General features: G+C 43.3%; 1 protein-coding gene across 8 annotated transcripts in view; it reads right to left on the reverse strand.

The window, feature by feature from the left end:
* Positions 1-17033, reverse strand: part of ST3GAL3 (ST3 beta-galactoside alpha-2,3-sialyltransferase 3) — a 197136-nt gene extending 180103 nt beyond the window's left edge. For 5 of the 8 annotated variants that reach the window (XM_065673557.1, XM_065673553.1, XM_065673554.1 and 2 more), the window contains exons 1-2: positions 15999-16075; positions 15222-15366 (exon numbers count right to left, since the gene is read on the reverse strand). In XM_065673557.1, coding sequence (XP_065529629.1) covers positions 15222-15336 — 115 coding nt within the window. In that variant the 5' untranslated portion in view covers positions 15337-15366; positions 15999-16075. Of the gene's footprint in view, positions 1-15221; positions 15367-15485; positions 15582-15654; positions 15677-15998; positions 16076-16962 lie in introns of those variants that run through there. The other 3 variants (XM_065673551.1, XM_065673552.1, XM_065673550.1) reach the window with 3 other exon arrangements.
* Between the last annotated feature and the right edge of the window lie 2073 nt (positions 17034-19106).

Consider the following 19106-nt stretch of genomic DNA (forward strand, 5'->3'; position numbering starts at 1 on the left):
AGTTCACATAAAGAAGTTAAATGCCTTGAAGTAAGATTCATTCTCCTTCCAAATCTGGTTCTCTAAAATCTTGGTTAGTCACATAACCTTTATATAGATATTAAGTTCTTTTCAGAACCCAGATAAATTCTTAGACTCTCACTGTAATTTCTACTCAGAGTTAAACACCCATTACACTATCTTCTTAACCACTTTAAAAACAAACCTCACTTTGCTATTAATTTCGGGCAACTTTATCAAATATTTCTCAAAAAACTAAATTATTTCCCCATCTTCTTTACTTATTTATGTTTTAACTAGGCTTTTGGGGTGCTTTTTCACAGAATACCATTGCTTTGGGAAGCTCAACACCATGGGAAGATGATACCAGAAGCTTACATATAGGCTTAAAAAGCAGCCAGATCAGCTTACGTCAGAAAATCTTAGCAGGCACTATTACATGAAAAGACAACACAACTACCTCAGAAAATCAAAGGTCACACATTGCAGGAAGACAGAAAAGTGGGATGGCAGGAACAACAGTAAATGTTAATTCCAGTAGCAGTTTTCTAAGACATGACACTACTTAGAGCTCTGGTCTGACCAGACACAGCCATTCATATAGCTGTATATGAGACTGTTACCTGTGACAGAAGGGCAGAACTTACCCATGTATGTTTTAGAATCATAGAAACAGGGGAAAGACCTTTAAGATCATCGAGTCCAACCATTAACCCAGCACTTTTCTATGAACCAAAGAGATACACAACAGATGTGCATCTTAACACAAACTTTTCTCTGAAAGATTTTATTTTGCTTCTCTAAGTACATGAAATTAACAGCAGGAGTTGTTTTAAAAATTATGAACACGCCTTCATCACTTTACAGAGGGCTTCAAGATTTTTTGGTCTTCAGTTCCCATATAAATTCTACCTGGTGAAAGCAATTCAAATTATCAGATACTTTTTTCAGTCTTTATTGTCCTTCTCTGCTTCAGCATCTGCAAGAAGGATCTCAGGATAAGAAGCATCCAAATTTTCATCTTTTCTCCTCAATGAGCAGAAGTTCTTTAAATAAAATGGACTGTTCTGTAAAGAAGTGAAGTAACAAAGCCTGGTTTTCTAAGAATTTCAGATTTGTCTAGGTTTTCTTCCTTCTGCAATAACACAAGTACGGTTCTCAAAACCTTACATCCCTGTGTAATGTTCTTTGGGCATATGCATAATTTCAACTGAATTAAAAAAAATAAAAAAAAAAAGCTATTAGGAAAAGGCACTGAAAGACCTCTTGAATAGGACTGTCAGGAGGCAAAACCAGAAACCTGACACAAGGTGGGACTTGATAAGATTGTGGAAACAGGTACTGGCAACAGCACTGGACTGGATATGAATAGCAAGGTTCCTCCAAAGTAAGTTACTCTAAAACCAAATGACTCCACAGAAGGTTTTTTAAATGCAGTATTTACTCGAGTTCACCCAGAGAATGGCAGCTGCCACTTTCTAACAGCGCAGGAAAGAGGACTGCTGTGCTTTTGGGTTTGCTTTAGGGTTTTGTTTGTGGGCTGTGGTTTTTAAAATAGTATTTATTCAACTTGCAATCGGTTTTGACGCGGCAGGAGAGGGCTGGTGAGGGGGTGAAGCAGAAGACATCTGCTGCCCTCACGCGGTACCTGCAATAACCACACGCTTCAATGAGCAGCAGCATTTCAAGCCTGACCCCTTCACCTGCCAAACTACAAGAATACTTTTGCAAAAAACACTGGTTTAAGCATGTCAGCCATAACATTTCCTAAAGAGCTGGAGGGAGAGGGAACAGAAGGCCTCTTTGTTTTCACACTGTATCAGTTTCCTAGTCCAATTCACTATCCAAACAAGTTTTCCAGCATATCTGAATGTAAGCCAGAGGAGCAGAAGCTGCTTAGCCATGTGCTCAGCAGAAACTTTTCCAGTACAGCAAGTCCGTAACTCATTTTGTAACCTACCCTATCACTTTATTTAGTCTTGACAAAGATTTAACAAAAAAAAAAAATTAGATCAGAGAACCAAGCAAAAAACTTAATTCCTCAGAAAAGAACACACAGTATCCCATGCAACTTTCACTTCTTCAAGCATGAGACACAGTGTAACAGACAAGCATAAAACACACAAAAAAGAACTGCTCAGTCGGGAAGAGGAAGCAGGGATCCGGTAAGCAGACAGTTAGTTCCAGGTACCTTATTACACAAAACTCTCAGGGCAAGAGATTTGACAGTAAATATCACACATCTAAACGCTTCCACACAAGTGTAAGCAACTCTTCAAATCCAGCTGGTCCACAGCACAACTAGCAAAGCCGGCTGCAGAGTCAGTTGTCTGACAGCTTTGGTCCAGCTCCCCCATACCAACAATGCAAAAGTTCAAAATTAATCATAGATAAGCATTTTTATAAACAGGTCCATGAAGAGAAAGAAATCATCACAAGTTTATTTAACACCATGAACAAGGACAAGAAAAACTGCTTATAGAGTAACTGCATTCCTACAAACGCATAAACAAACACACGACTGCTGAGCAAGCTATACTTATACTAGGCACAGCATTATGTCAAAACCTACAATTAATAACACACATCAGCCAAAAGGAGACCATGAGGGGGTTAAACCTTTTGGCTACGCTGTTGAGTGTTAAATAAAATCAAAACAGCCCTAACTTCCTGAAATTAAAGTCTGCAGAAAAAAATTCTCATCTTAGCTCTTTTTTATGCTACAATTATAAAGTTTGCTAAAAATGCGTCAACTTCCAAGTGTGGGTTCTTCATTCCTCACCTAACGGTTCCTCTTACTTCTCAGTTCCGTTTTCTGAAGCCATACTTACAGTTAATCACAAGAAGGAATTCTGCATCAAGGCTGTATCAGAAAAGCAGCAAATCACTAGATAATAGTAGATTTGTCTAGTCCTTCATCCATCCATCCTTTCAAGCAAAAAGTGTAATATGCATAGGAGAGTACATCATAAAGAATACTCAGCCCTCATTTATGAGCTATTTGTATAAATTCTTCTTCAAAGTTTCAGTAACTACATTAAGAAACTTTAAGCATTCAAAGGTTAGGAAACACCAGCCTAAAGGCAGTCCCTTCCTTTAATGGCATGGTTTCTATTCATAGAAGCACAAACTATTCCTCAAATAATACAATATGCTGTCATTATAAAACTAACTTTATGGGAAAAAAAACATGCAGCAAGCAGGAATAATACACCATTGTCCAGCACCGAAGCCTTCATATTTTTTAACAGAAATAAGGCCTACTTTTCAATGTGCAAACTTACCCTTCAGAAGTTTAAAAATATTCAAACTACATATGAAGCACCCTTAAATGTGACGCAAATGTAGAAAACTCCATCAGAATTAACACAATTCTTCACTAGAATTCAATTTGCAGTCTTTACATTTTATTAACTCAGGCTTCTGCTTCTAATGAAGTACTGGACTCAAACACAAAAGCTCTGAACTCAGATACAGAGAAACTGATGTTATAATGAATCATATATAAAAATAAAAGCCTTTGCAATGTTCAGATAAGGCACTTCTAAACACAGATTCCAGCAGCAGTGCTAACACAAAAAAAGGAGCACTGCTAATTTCCTAGCTATATAATGGAGAACTGCCCATGCTTTATTTAGAACCTGATAGAATTGTATGGGGCAAGTCTCAAAAGGCAGAAAAGACTCAGCAACTAAATTCAAAGCAATTAGATTTCTAATTATACCTACAGCATTAGTGATTGCTATGGTTAAAACTGCCTGAACTGCTCCATTATTCCACTCTTTTCAAGAACCTCAGTTTTTCATCCTTTGAGCTGAAATTCTAGAAGTTTAGCCTATGCCTCTCTATATACATATATATTTTAAAAAGTTTAAAGAAAAAAAAAAACAGTTCTATGTTTGAGCATGAAGAGGAAAATTAAACTTTTCCATTGTAAAAATATACTACCTTTAAAAAGAGAAAGACAGTTGTGGTACTAATGCAGCTGGAAAGTATGAATACAGGGCCTTTGATGTGCTGAATCTGAAGGTTGCAAAAACCCAAACCAGCATTCACAACTGATCAGGCTGTACACTTATGCACTTCCACAGATGCATCTTTTGCAGCTTTTAGCAGCAACTTATACTAGCCACATATCCTATATCCTAATATACTAGCCTATGTTCTAGAGTACCTATATCAAGCCACCAGCACTGCCCATGCAGACTATCACCAGTTTTGTTATTATCAATACAGTACTTCAAAATACTGCTATGTTCTCACAAAAACAGCACGCAACCTCTGCCCCAAGCAAGCAACTGCAGCCTGCAGCGTATGACTGCTCTCCTTAACTAAGCAAATGTAGAATACACAATTACAGGACAGCAAGCCTTATTTGGCCAACTGGACACTAGATCAAGAACCTTGAGACCTTTATTCTATTCATAGCTCTGCCCTTGAGCTGCTGTGTGACAGAGAATAATTTCACTTTCCTGTGCCTCAGCTTCCTCTGCCTTCCTGAGTCAAGTCTAGTTAAGTTATCACCCTTCATCCTAAGAAATACGTCTCAATGTATTTTTTGAATTAGGGTATCTAGACACTATTACAGCTGAAAAGCAATACTTACATGGTATCTAAGCTATCCTGAGATCGAGTCATTTCCTACAGAGATAAAAAGATGCAAGTGCACTTATAAATTATTAACTTTGTCAACATTTATTTATAGTAAGCCTTCATACGCAAGAAGCCATCAGCTACCTACCTGTTGCGAAAACTCAGTTTGTACTGATTTATGTGCCATCTCGTTTCCACTACTTCCTTTAAAGTGTACATGCAACCTTGCATAATGTTTTGAACAAAGATACTACACAGAACATGCTTTCTCACTGTAGCCAGTTAAACTTTTCTGTAGTTAGGCTGTGTTACTCCTTTATTTCAGGAACTACTAAGGGGCATACTTAACTGCACTGTTGCAGCTCAGATGAACACATGTTCAGTGTCCCTAATACTGAAATCCACAGGATAATAGTTGCAAAAAAATGATGTGGTGTAACAGGAACTGAGTTGAAGTAGGAGGGATTCTAGCATCATCTGAAAACAGTTGAAGACAAGCAACATATACATTTATAAGCTCTTCAAAATAGAAAGAGCTATTTTAACACATTCTGATTTTTTTTTTTTTTTTTTTTTTTTTTTGGAACAGAGCAAGAAATGTGAAGTTTTAGATCCCGGGGCATTTGGTTACTCAAAATACCAAGAACTGGTTAACAACTATCCTGTAGTTTTTGTACCTGACTAGAATTTCAGCACTATCCTCACAGGCTATTACTTCCTCAAGAAAGCAATGCATACAAAGCAACATAATCATGTGGTGCCTGAAGGAGTAACCACTTGAAATCATCTATCTCAGGTTCAAACATCTATTCAGGATATGCACACACACTACAAATTACTTTTTGCTCGATGCCTGGATGTACAATTACATTCCTTCTAAAGTGCAGAAGAGATACATAATTCATACAGAGACATACCTCATCACCCATTTGTATTTGTCCTTGAGAGTCATACCCCAGTTTAGCTGTTCTGTTGCCTCAGCCTGACACTGCGATGTAAGCCAGACTGCAGTGACAGAAAAAAGAGATATTATAGTGACAAGAGCACCAAAAAGGTTAGCAGAGATAATCTAGGAAAAACCTCCTCTGCAAAACATCCCTGAGTGTGACATGCATGGTCAGAATCAGTACTAAAGACACACTCAGATCACAGCAGCAACAGCTAACCAGTTTGAGATAAATCACATACTACCTCCTTTGTGCCACAAGTTATTGCCCAGTAATCTCAGCAGAAAACAGATCTGAGAGACAACTGTTGAGAAACAACTGAGAGACAATCTATCCTCCTCATGTGTACCAACCCACATCTCAGCTATTAACAAAAGGCATCCTGCTGCTCGAGAGAGAAGATATAGGAGATACATGCCACGGGCCACCCTACGGTTTTACCTGCACGATCATGGAGAAGACATGATGAAATGGGATGGAAAACCTAACTCAGCTCTGGAGGAATGGGTGCGTGAATTGAAGAGGAGAACAAAGGTCAAGGATGATCATCCCATGAAAGCTGCAGCTTCAGTCTCTGGTGAGCAGGTTCCCAGATGGATTGGAAGAGCTGATTTTACTCCAGCTCCTGTGACAAAGACGACTAAGCCTTTTCTATAAGACTTAAGTGACCAACGCTGTGATGACTATTAGAGGGGCCTTGCCTCCAGCCAGGTGGAGGTAGGGGACAATCGGATTTACTCGACTGTGTGAATCAGATGGCTAGTCCCACAGAAGTGTAAGGCTCTAGTAGATACCAGTGCACAGTGTACCCTGATGCCATCAAGCCGTCAAGGGGTGGAATCCATCTATATTTCTGGAATGACAAGAGGATCCCAAGAGTTGACTGCACTGGAGGTTGAAATCAGCCTGACTGGGAGGAAGTGGCAAAAGCACCCATTGTGAGTGGTCCAGAGGCTACAAGCATCCTTGGCATAGACTACCTCAGGAGAAGGTACTTCAAAGACGCAAAAGGGTAGCAATGGACTTTTGGTATTGCTGCTTTGGAGACTGAGGAAATTGAGCAGCTGTCCACCTTGCCTGGTCTCTCAGAGGATCCTTCTGTTGTGGGGTTGCTGAAGGTTGAAGAAAAACAAGTGCCAATCATGATCATCACAGTGCACCAGCAGCAATATCGCACCAACTGAGACTCTCTGATTCCCATTCATAGGCTGATCCATAGACAGGAGAGCCAAGGAGCTATCAGTAGGAGCCATTCACCCTTTAATAGCCCCATATGGCCATTGCAAAAGTCTAACAGAGAGTGGAGACTAACAGTAGACTATTGTGGCCTGAATGCAGTCACAGCACCATTGAGTGCATTGTTGAGAAACAATTTGGGGAAATTGTTTCTCAAAAATTGTTTCACTCACGTGAAACAGATTTGAAATGAGCATGAAAGGTGCCCAAAGCCAACCTGCCTTTATTAAAGCTGCTGGTGAAAGCCCATGTGATCTATTCTATCTAACGAGTGATAAGGTCGAGCTCTTCATTAAGGCTGGGTATATCTTATGGCACAACTGCCGTTGCTGCAATGGCCAGAGGTCAGAGGTACATGCCTTGTGCACCAAGGGATGTACAGTGACATGATGGAGGAGAGGCAGAGAACCACTTACTAATGCGGATGAGACAGTTCTCACAGGGAGGTATTGTTTCCAGCTGAACTCATTGCTAAGGGGTTCACAGTCAGCTGAGAAGAATAAGTCCTTTCACCTCTGAAAGCACTCAGCTGCAGAGCAATTTCTAAGAGAGGTAAAGTGCTTTCACTGCATTGTACCTTCCAGAATACTGAAAGCTGCTGACTTCGACCTCTGCAAAACTGCATGTGAGGATGAAGCTTTGGCAGCATGTAGGACACTGACTACTGCCCCATACAAACACTATCACAATTCGCCTGCCACAAGTCACAGGAACATATCCTTCCCAAACCTGAGGGATAGGGAGAAAATGCACAAGTGTCCTGGTTTAAGATGGGATGGACTTAATTTTCTTCCTAGCAGCGGGTACAGTGCTGTCTTTTAACCTTAGTCCAAGAACAATGTTGATAACACACCAATATTTTAATTGTCGCTAAGTAGTGCTTATCCTGATCAAGGACACTTCAGCCTCTCATGCTCTGCCAGTGAGGAAGGGCACAAGAAGCTGGGAGGGAACACAGCCAGGATAGCTGACCTGAACTAGCCAAAGGGATATTCCATACCACAGAACATCATGCCCAGTATATAAAGAGGGGGAAGTTGCCACTGATCCTTGCTCAGGGATGGGCTGGGCATTGGTCAGCAGGTGGCAAGAAATTGTGTTGGACATCATTTGGTTGTTAACTGGCTTTTGTTTGGTTTATATCTCTTTCTTTTTTTATTACCCTTTTCATTATTATATTGATATTAGTATTACATTATACCTTACTTTAATTATTAAACTGCTCTTACCTTGACCTTCAGGCTTTACGTCTTTTTCTAATTCGCCTACCCATCCCACTGGAGGAGGGGAGGGGTGAGCGAGTGGCTGTGTGGTACTGAATTGACAACCAGGGTTAAACCACAACAAAAGTTGAGCAAGTGTAGCAAGTGAAACACTAATTTAGGTTAAGGTCAAGTAAGCAAAGCTAAAACCACACTCTGTTTTGAACTGGGTAAGTTCCTCAATTGCACCCATCAGCTAGCAACACAAATGGAGAGAGGGAGAAATACAAAGCCTTGAACAGGGACTCAAACAGTAACAAGACTGCTGTTGTCAGAAAAAGCAAGAGTATCTTACTATTTTAGGATGCAAAATGAAGGCCCAACTGTGTGTAGGGGAATGGAGAAGTATTCTTGCACTTTGCTTTCTATCTTGCTAAAAAGTTAGAACTAAAACAGCAACACAGGGCTGAAAAAGCTAAAATGAAGACAGAATAACGATGAGCACAAGTATAGCATTACAACCACTCCTCAATCCACAAAGTGCTCAGGGTGCTATGCTCTTACTGCCCTTCACTAAATCGGCCCCTAAAGCCTGAGGAGCGTTCAGGAAGCTTTCCTCCTCTGAAGAAATCTCAAGGACGAACCAACATTACGCTTGCTCCCTCAACAGCACTGTAATATATCTGTCTCGTTGCCCCAGCAGAGTTTTAGACTGCACTGTTAACATTGCAGCAGCACTGTTCCTGGACAGACAGCAGGGTCCTTAGAACAGCAAGGTTGTGAAGTAACATGGGGTGTTTCACTAAATACATGGTAACAGGTCAGAAAAAGATGAAGCACTTTCATTCCCCTATGTCTTTAGCCTACCTTGTGAAGCGCTGTCTTCTAGAAGACAGAGAAGCACTGATTAACTTCTTAAATTTTGTTTTTAATTCTTTTATTGACCTTAGAAGTTCTGATCCATATTCACTGAGAAGACCGTTTCTTCTGTCCTGGTGGGGCTGCCTGTAGTGAAGAGGGCAGGCAGTAATTTGTGGTTCCATCGAACAGGCAGAGCACTCAGGAACATACACATCCGTCTCCAGCCAAGAGAAAATTAACTGGCAAAACTACAGCTGTGGAAGATACTACCACGACTGAATGTCCTGATTTGCAAGAGTTTAAGTTTAGCCATGCTCCTTATTCTGGCATATTAACAGGGAGCACAAAGTAGCTTGGAACAGCAGTAACAATTTCTGGGCATTAAATCCATTTTTCTCTATTCTGCACAGATAAAAGAATCACCATCCTTAGTATAGTAAAGTTTTCAGCTTCAGGCTGAACACAGGTGGAATGTTTCAGCCCAATAGAAGAATTCTTCAGAAAGTTAAGCTACTTTACCAGGGAACTGTTGTTTTAACTCCTATTTTTACATCTGTGTTTCCAATATTCACTGCTGCCTTAATAATTCTACTTCCTATTTTAATATTTTATAAACCATCACTGTGATCCTCAAACCCCTAACGCATCTGAAAAGCGGCAAAGAAATTCCTTAAAACTGTAGCTGGATCCACGTTATGAGGATTTTCTAAATATTTGGTCTCAATTTTGGCCCAACAAGTACAGCACTAGGAGACTACAGAGCAGCTGAACAGACGAAGCAACGCTTGAAGTTACTAATAATGCAAACATCAGTGAATTCACAATAATCTGTCCCAATGCTGTTCCAAGTCTCTTCCTGAAAAGTAAAAAAGCAACTGTTTCAGGAAACTTACACTGCTGCATAATATTACCCAAAACAGAGTTTTTAAAGCAGCTAATGCACACAAGGTTAAAGTCTCTCAGGCTTTCCAGCTTGGGAAGCAGCAGCAACCATCTACCAAAAAGAATATACACACTCTCCTTCCTAATGCTAAGGCCTCAGATAGATACAGAGCAAGTGAAGTGGTTAACATCACCATTTGCTTGCCACCTTCACAACAGGGGCATGAATGCCTTGTAATTCTACAGTATAAAAGGATACGCTCCCTCACCCACCTAACCATAAATTCAGACAGCTTAGCTCAAACTACTTTCATCAGAGATTTATGCTCCCAGTGCCAAGTTGAGCTGGCACAGAGATGTTATTTTCTACAGGGGCACTCTTGCATTTCCTTCTTCTGGCAAAGGCAAGTAGGACAGTAACTCCCAGAGATGAGGATCTGAACATAAAACTATTACATGCTTCTTTCTACAAAGGGAACAAGTTTGTCTCCATGGCCTAGTTGCTCACTGACTGAATGTCTTTCATTTAACAACAGAATGAAGTGCGATGTCAGTGTATGCAAGATCCACCTCCTTAACGTAGAACAAATGACACCCCTAGTAACTCAAGATACAACAGTTGTACCCACACTATGTATCATCACACAGGCTGTGAAGATTTAGCCACATGAGAAAGAGCATACTCATTCCAAACCCTTACAAAAAGATCCATTTCTTCAACACATTCTTAGTCCCCTGTACAGGAATTCACAAAAATACTACTTCACTTTGAGAGAAATCGGTATGTTAAAGATAAAGGTATGACTGCTTTTAGCTAATTTAGCCTTTTTTTTTTTTGCTGCGAGACTGGTTTCCATGGAAATGCAAGCAAAGTAAAAACCTGCAACCAGAAGTGAGTCAGTTTTGCCTGTTTATGTCTCCTCAGTTCCCATGGAAACAGACATTAAAAGAAAAAAAAAAAAGAACGAAAAGGATAAGGGTCCTGAAATACCTTCAGAAAATCTCTTCCCAGAGCTTTATCTCTTTGGCTGCCTTTCCAGAATTAGGGTTGGAAATAACACAGAGCAACAGATGACAGAGTAATGACTCGATTTCTTTACGGGAGCATCAACAGAACATACCTGGAGATGTTTCAAAAGCCACAGTCAAACTGACAAGCTCAAAATCTACAGCTACAAATTGTATTAACTCAGGGTTTGGCAAAAGTACCTACAGCAAAGTATGTTTTTCTTTAAATTAATTCAATGCTAAATGCAATAGGGAACAGGAAAACAGCATCACACTGTCCTTTTCTGAAGTATATTTCAATACTTTCAGAGAGAAAAAAAAAAGCTGCTCTGGGGCAATGAGTCCAATATTTCCATAGCCAGGACATTTTTAATGGAATCATTCCTTCCTTACAACACATTCATTTTTAAGTTGCAAGATTAGCTACACACATACTGGGTTAAATAACAAACACCAGCATTAAATTTTACTATGACTATATTCTGTCCTTCAGTTATAGGTAAAAATGCATTCCCCCGAGCTGATGAAGCAAATCTATGAGGCACTGTCAGCACGACTCCATCACTTATCATACTTTTGAAAGATAACGGGGCACTTTCCTGTGTGCTGTCTTTTTCACACTCATACAGATAACATCTTCCTTCCTTCTCAGAGCCAAGTGCATCAGGGAAGGTGAAAGTAATAGGACCAGAAGCTATTAGGAAAAGGCTGTAGTGCACCAGACCTCCTGTCACTACTAGTACTATGTAAGAATTCCCTGATAACTCAGTGTCCAGAAACACAACAAACAGAGTTATAATTATCTGCTGCTGCAAGGTCCTTCTAGAATGTACAGGACAGCTAAACCTGATAGCAAAATTCTTATTTCCTTGTTTGTCTCCCACATTGTGTTATCAGTTCTGCGTGCTTAGCACCCTTCATGCAACTCAACACTTAATCAGAGTGCTGCAGCATCTGTCACTGTTGCCTGTCTGGGAAGAACGTGCAAGGACAGTGTTCAACTCTTACCACTATTGTCAGAGACTGAAACTGCATTACAGAAATCAGGAAGGAAAAAAGAAAAAGGAAAGCGTACCTCTATCCTAAACACTGTTCATATACTCCAAACAATCACCAGAACTCAGAGGTGCTCCTGCATTCTTACAGTGCTATGCACCATTTTTTTGCACTTTGCTGCTGCCCTGAGAACTAACAATATATTGCCACCAACATCAAACAAGGCTCAGGGAAGAGTAGCCGACCATGACAGTCACTAAAAGGATGACAGAAGGGTAGCCACTGGAGGTTTGTCTTGAATGGAAGCAGCAGTCGAATTTAATTCAACCTTAATCAGTTCACATTAGCTGAATTCAATCTATTCTTCACACAAGAAAGATAAGCCTTAGAGAATTAGTTCTTTTGTATCTCTTCAGCATTTTGGCAAGGTGTACAGTCACACAGTAAGGATAAGAATCTCTCAGAACTCACTAAGGCATCACTCAAGGAGGACAGATTTAAAGTTAAAAGGAGATGATAAGAAAAACACTGATTTGTATCTTGCAGTCTATTCAAAGTTTAGCCTCCTTTCTTGGAGGTGTCGGAAGTACAAACAAATTAGTTTATTCACTTGCTAAGCAGCTAAATATACAAACTCCAAAGTCCCAGCAGATTCCTTACAGTTACCATTCAAATTCACCCATATCAACAACATACACAGGCAGTTTCTAGAACATCAAGCAAACAAACCATACAAGCAGCAAGTAAGCAGATCAAGTATTTTTCATCATACTCTAGAGCAAATTTGTGTCCGTTATTAAATGCAGGAAACCGGCTTCTGAAGAGACTGCAAGGGTGTCAGATGTCAGGATCACCTTAGTTTCATGCCTCCTCTCCACAAAACACAGAACAAAGACAAACGTGATTACTGAAGCCAAGGAGTCAGAAACAGAATAAAGACACTGGTTACAAGGAAAGAAAAAATAATTTAATAAGAAGATAACTTACACATCAAACCCAATAATCTTAGATGAAGCACCCTAAAGCTAACACATCTAACTCAGTTTTGCCTTTGGGGACATCAGCATGATTGTATCAATCTTAAGGAGACTTACAAGGTCACACGCTGTATTGTAATTCAGGATATAAACTCATGAATGGCTATCAAGAACCACCCTGTCTTGTGAAATGAGCTAAGCCTCTTCTACAAAATAGAAAGTATAATTGCACCATTACACATTGTATCATATTACTCATGCTCAAGAAAGTCTAATCATGGTTAAATGAGCAACTTCAACTCTGTCATTTGTTAACTTCCAAATGTTTATTTATAGAAGCTTAACATTAACTGGTCGTATCAAGTTTCCCACTAAGGCCTTTTAAATTTGTATTTTAAATCTGCGTAAGTTCCTCATGCATAAAATTCCATGATAAACAAAACTTCTTTTTGATACATGCAAAACTCCTCTAAGATCAACTGAAAGCTGTTTCCAAAAGTAATCACAGAATCTTGCCCTCTTACACTGGGCTGGTGTTTACACTAATATTTCCAGGAGCTTCATCTGACATTTGAGACACAATCCATACAAGCGTCTAGAAGAAAATGAACAACAGTACAGCCCATATCGACTGTGACAGCTGATAAAGATCAACAAGCTTATTCTTCAAACTAGCATCACTGCTGAATAAGCTTAATGCAAGCACTGCGACTTCCGAGAACAAATGAAGAACAAATTTTACATACAAGATGACTAAAAAGGAGACACACAACTAGCAAAAAGCCTGTGACATCACCTCACAGGGCCCCTGTCAGAACACCCAAAAGCAGCCAGTACGCTCAACAGAAATCACTGTAACTTGGCTGGAACTTAAAGTCATCTTCCCAGGTAGAAGCATTTATTTTCAGAAATCCACAATGTCTGCATATAGATTTGCAATGCTGCATCACAAAATGCCCACAAAAGTTACCAAAGAACTCCCCAGGGAGTGTCATGGCATAAAGTAACAAATGGCACATGAAACTAAAAGCATAAAATCCAAAGAGGTGAAACCTGAAGAAATTTAAAACCCATGCCAGCACCTTGGTATGTGGCACATAAACACAGAGCTTCTCCTCCACGTTTAACAAAGTTCACATACAAGCTGTGGCCTGAAGGGGTTTTTTGCAGGCCTTGGGAAGTCCCAGCACAATTTTTGGTGGTACAAAAGAAGTAGAAGATAGCAGATGCTATAATTTCATAACAGATTATCATGTGGTAGAGATACAGAACTGTCCTTTTAACTACATTTTGTACTTTTTTTCACGCAGGAAGGATTTTCTATACCTCACTGACAAAAGTGCTAGTTCTCAGAAGGTCACAATCAAGATTTGAGTCCCTCTCTGAAGGGCAAACCTGAAGCAACAATCCCTGCTTAAAAAGCAACTATGCATTTCCTTTCAAAAATTCAGTCTTCCAATACCTGTTCTAGTACAAGACACCTTAGGAGCCCTCCTGTCAAAATCACTGCATCAGTACAAATGCCACATCCAAGTCATCATCCGTCATCATGCAAAACTTAGAACATGTACTGACACATACAGAGCATATAGTGGTATAATAATATTAAATGCAATAAGCATTACAGCAGAAATCTCCACCAGCATGCGCAGAAATGCTACACAGCAAAGAGGGAATTTGACCGACAGCTTTTTTGTCAGACTGGAAAACAATCCTTCTGGATGAGTGTTTCTCAGCCACTGATCCAGGGAGCAATGGTCAGCTGAGAGATGTCTGAAACAGCCTGTGGAACAGCTGCAAAGAAGGCTGGCTTATGTTTTGGGCGGGAGGGGGAGAGGAGTGAATTGATATTTTCAATAAACACTTCTCACAAGCAAGCAAGAGAGCAATCATCACAGGCAAAAATAAGAGCAGTTACTGAGCAATCAAACTTCAGCCGAATTTATATCTCTTTGCAACTAAAACTTCCTATAGCATTACCGCACAGTACAATCCTCAGATTGTATCAATGAGGTCAGATGTCTCTTTAAAGAAATTGAGAGACATCCTTTCAGATGAGAGATAGCTGGCAGATAAATGGAAGATGAGGATTTCTGAAGGACAAAGAAAGATGATGAGATAGCCAGTATATATGATTACAAAAGGAAATTAAAATCCACCAGAGAAAAATACTCACCTCAGATACTGTAAAATGTACAGAAATGTTCAGGGATCAAAAGCTTCAGCACATAAAACTATTCTGACAATTAAGAATAAACTAACACTGTAAGAACTGGAATTTTTAATATTACAATTATAGAGTGTGAACCTGCTTTTGTACCCAGTAATAAAAGTAAAGCCATAAAGAGCATTAGGTAATCACAAATTCAACCCCTTAAGCATACTAAAAGCTCCAGCATTTGATTGGGCTTAATCACATCCCACTAATACTAGTAAATCAGAATCACCTCAGTACTATTGCAACAATCTGACAGTCATTCCAGGGAGCCCAGAAGGAGTTACACCGTGCTCATACTTACTTGAATCTTCCCATCTGAGGAGGTGCAACTTCCAAGCAGAATAGTACAGAAATCCCAGTACCAGAAAGAGGCAGAGGGCTAGCAGCAGGTTACGCATAAACACCAGAAGTCCCATCTTCACATTAAATCTGCGCTTCTACATGACCTGAGAAAGAAAAACAGGTTGAGGTTGGAGCCACCTTCCCGGACGGTCATCCTCCCAGAACACACAATCCCACACCCACAATAACGCACAGATCCAAACCCACGCTCTTCGCGTGCTACCTGACCGGCATCAGTGAAATAATAACGACCACTCCCGGCAGCTGCAGGGCTTTCGTCTCACAAGGGTAAATGCCATTCCGGAGCGGCAGGAGACCACTGCCACGCTGCACCGGGGCAGCGCCGCAAGTCCCCATCCGCACTTACGCCCCAGCCCACTTCAGATAAATACCCTCCGGAGCCGCCACACAGCGGGGCCTGGCGAGCATCGCGCTCCACCCAAGCGCAGGGCAGCCGGGACGCGCCACAGCCATCCCGCAGCGCCCTGGGGCGCCCGGGGTGCCTCAGGACAGCGGGGCCGGCGGGAGCCAGGGGGCCGCGCAGGTCCCGGCAGGAGCCCCGGGCACACCGCGGGGAAGACGCTGCCGGGAGATCGGGGCCGCCCGCAACCCGAACTGGAACGGGAACCGCTGGGCAGGCAGCAGGGCGCGGGCCGGGCACCCCGCCGCCTGTCCCCGCCTCGCCTCGCTCCGCTCCCAGCCCCGGCCCTGCTGGATCCCCCCCATCCCTCCTCACCCGGCCGCCGCCGGCGCTGCGGGCTCGGCCGCCGGCTGCGGCCCCGGGCGGCGGGGCTGCGGGCGCCGCCATGCCGGGCGCGGCGCAGCGGGACCGGCCGCCGCGGCTCTGAGGGGCACAGCGGCCGCCAATGGGGCGCCGGGGCGGGCCACAGCCGTGCCGACCCGCCCGCATAGCGGCCGCCGCCGGCCAATGGCGCGGTGCGGGGGGCCGCGCCCGCAGCCTATCGCGGGAGGCGCCCGCAGCCAATGGCGGCAGGGAGGGCGGCTGGGGGTCGTCTCCGGAGGGGCGCTGCGGCAGGGCGGCGGCGCGCATGCGCAACACCGGCTTGTGAATCGCCGTTAGTCGGGGCGCTAGACTGCGCGCACACGCACGTTTCGGTGGCCGAAGGGCGCTGCTCCTCCTTCGAATCACTGCCCCACTTCCAGGTCACTCAGGTACCTCCAAATCATTGTGGTAACTCCGAGTGCTCAGCTAAGCTTCCTCCAGACATGGCACTGCAGGAGCCCTCCAAGCACTGCACTGTCAAGCTCTGCATTGTGTCATTGTTCCAAGCACTGCACAACACTGCACCTTCCTGCAGCTGAGACACCTCCAGAGCTCGCAGTCCGTGCAGCCACGACACTGTACCACACCTCCCTCCTAACCGGCTGCTGCATCCCAGCAGCGATGTTGCATTGCCTAGCGTCGAGTCACTGCATTGCAGTGCACTGCATCTCCCTTCAACTGTGGCACTGCCCTACCTCTGGACACTGCGCAGAGCAGCTCTCACCACTGCACTGCTCTCCGCCCAGCCTAGCCTCCATTCACTACGTGGAGTAGCCCAACGCTGTCTTTCTTCCAGTCACTGAACCACACTGCACCTAGCCACGGCACACAGTCCAGTTTAGCACTCAGTCACTGGCCTAGGTCACTGCCTTCACACTATCCTCCAAATTCGGCAGGTCCTTACACCGCTACGTACCCATCAAGGTGCTGCTCAGCCACTGCACAGCATGTGTCACATCCCTGAGCTTCCCAAGCATTCATTGCTCAGCCTACTGCTGCATCATGCCAGGCTGCAACTGATGTGCAAAGAATAAGGTTAAAAGTTATAAAATGAGCAATCCTGTGTTGAAACAGTGGGATGTATCTAACCTTGAAGAACAACGTCAGCAGGGAAAGCCCCAGTGTAAGAAAGGCCGTAAACTTCTGGTTTGCAGTTTAATGTTTGCTGACTTAAATACACATGTAGGTCTTTGTACAGAGTTTAGATAGACAGGAATGGATCCTTGACTAACCTTGGATAGTTACAATGCCAAGATACACACCCCATTGTGAATAATAAGCATGATAGTTAGGGGACCTCCCTAATTGTTTTAAACCTGAAGCTAAATGCATAAACATTAAAATGTGTAATCATGGGCAGTAGAGGAAATTTTTGTTCTCCAACCAGTTGTATCTTGCTACTATAAATATCAGGCGAATCAAAATGTCTCTGTGCCGGCTCTGCTAGATGCCTAGCACCTGATGCTGCAGAACTGAAATAAAAACAAGTATCTCGACCCTGTGTGTTGATTGGCTTATTGCACACCGCATGAAGAACCCTCATTTTAGGGATAACACAAGGACCATACTGGGCTGCATGGACCACATCAGCTGCCCTCCCACAGCGCAGTACAGCTCACACCGCACAGTTCCTGCTAGATTACATCTCCACCTTCTCACTGCAGTGGTGGGGCCAGCCCACACCTCATCCTTCCCAGAGCATTGCCCTCCTTCCTGTTGGCCCCACAGCCTTGCTGGGTAGCCTTAATATTCATTTGGCACAGGACCAGTGAGAAACACAAGTACAAGGCAACACAGGGAGGAAATGATAAAGTAGAGAATAATTAGGCATGGAGGGGTGGTGGGGGAGTCATCTGAAAGGAAGGAGACCATAAGGAGTAAACCTGCATCATCAGGACAGCAAAGCAGCCCAATGGTTTTGGTTTCCTGTTTTCACCCTCCATGAGACACTGATAACAAGCAAAACAAAAAGCCACATGAGTGTAAGGGAAACCAAGTAGGATGATGTCCAGTGTGGTGGCAGCTCCCACTTGCAGGCAAGCCCAGGTGCTGATGCTGACCGGCAGACATTGCCTTGGAGGGCACACAGCCAACTGAGCACTGTCCAACTCTGCTCCCCAGCACTTGGCGAGAGCCAGAGTCCATGCAGGTCACAGGGAGAGCAGCCGGGGGCTGCCCCGGTCCCACTTTCACAGCCAGAAACTCTCTTTGTGTTCATCATGAGTGAAGTCAGTGTGAGCTGACTGCAAGTGTGGCACCCACACAGCCAGGCTCACAGAGCTGCCACACTCCTCCGCAGAGACATGTGTTGCACTAATGTCCTATTGTGGTTTTTTGGATGCAAATATCTTCTAGATACAGCACAGCAAACCAACAGATTCATGCCAACACTCAGGGATCACAGGCGCCCATATCCCCCTTGAGGAAGTACTTGGAGAAGGGCCACATCCAGGCACTTGTGGCCAGGATGAAAGTTTGCTGATGGCACCAAGCTGTGTGGTCCGGTTGATACGCTGGAGGGAAAGAATGCCATCCAGAGGGACTTCGACACGCTTGTGAGGTGGGCTGATGCCAACCTTATAAAGTTCAATCATGATAACTGCAATGTCCTACACCTGGGTCGGAGCAATCCCAGGCACAGCTACAGGTTGGGCAGAGAAGAGATTCAGAGCGGCCCTGCAGAGAAGGACTTGGGGGTGCTGGTCGATGAGAAAATGAACATGAGCCGGCAGTGTGCGCTCGCAGCCCAGAAAGCCAACCGTATCCTGGGCTGCATCAAAAGGAGCATGACAAGCAGGTCGAAGGAGGTGATCCTGCCCCTCTACTCTGCTCTTGTGAGACCTCACCTGGAGCACTGTGTGCAGTTCTGGTGTCCTCAACATGAAAAGGACATGGAACTGCTGGAACAAGTCCAGAGGAGACCACAAGGATGATCAGGGGACTGGAGCACCTCCCATATGAAGACAGGCTGAGGAAGTTGGGGCTGTTGAGCCTGGAGAAGAGAAGGCTGCGTGGAGACCTCATAGCAGCCTTCCATATCTATCTGAAGGGGGCCTATAG

Source organism: Lathamus discolor, chromosome 3, assembly GCF_037157495.1.
Source record: "Lathamus discolor isolate bLatDis1 chromosome 3, bLatDis1.hap1, whole genome shotgun sequence".
Taxonomy (NCBI): Eukaryota; Metazoa; Chordata; class Aves; order Psittaciformes; family Psittacidae; genus Lathamus; species Lathamus discolor.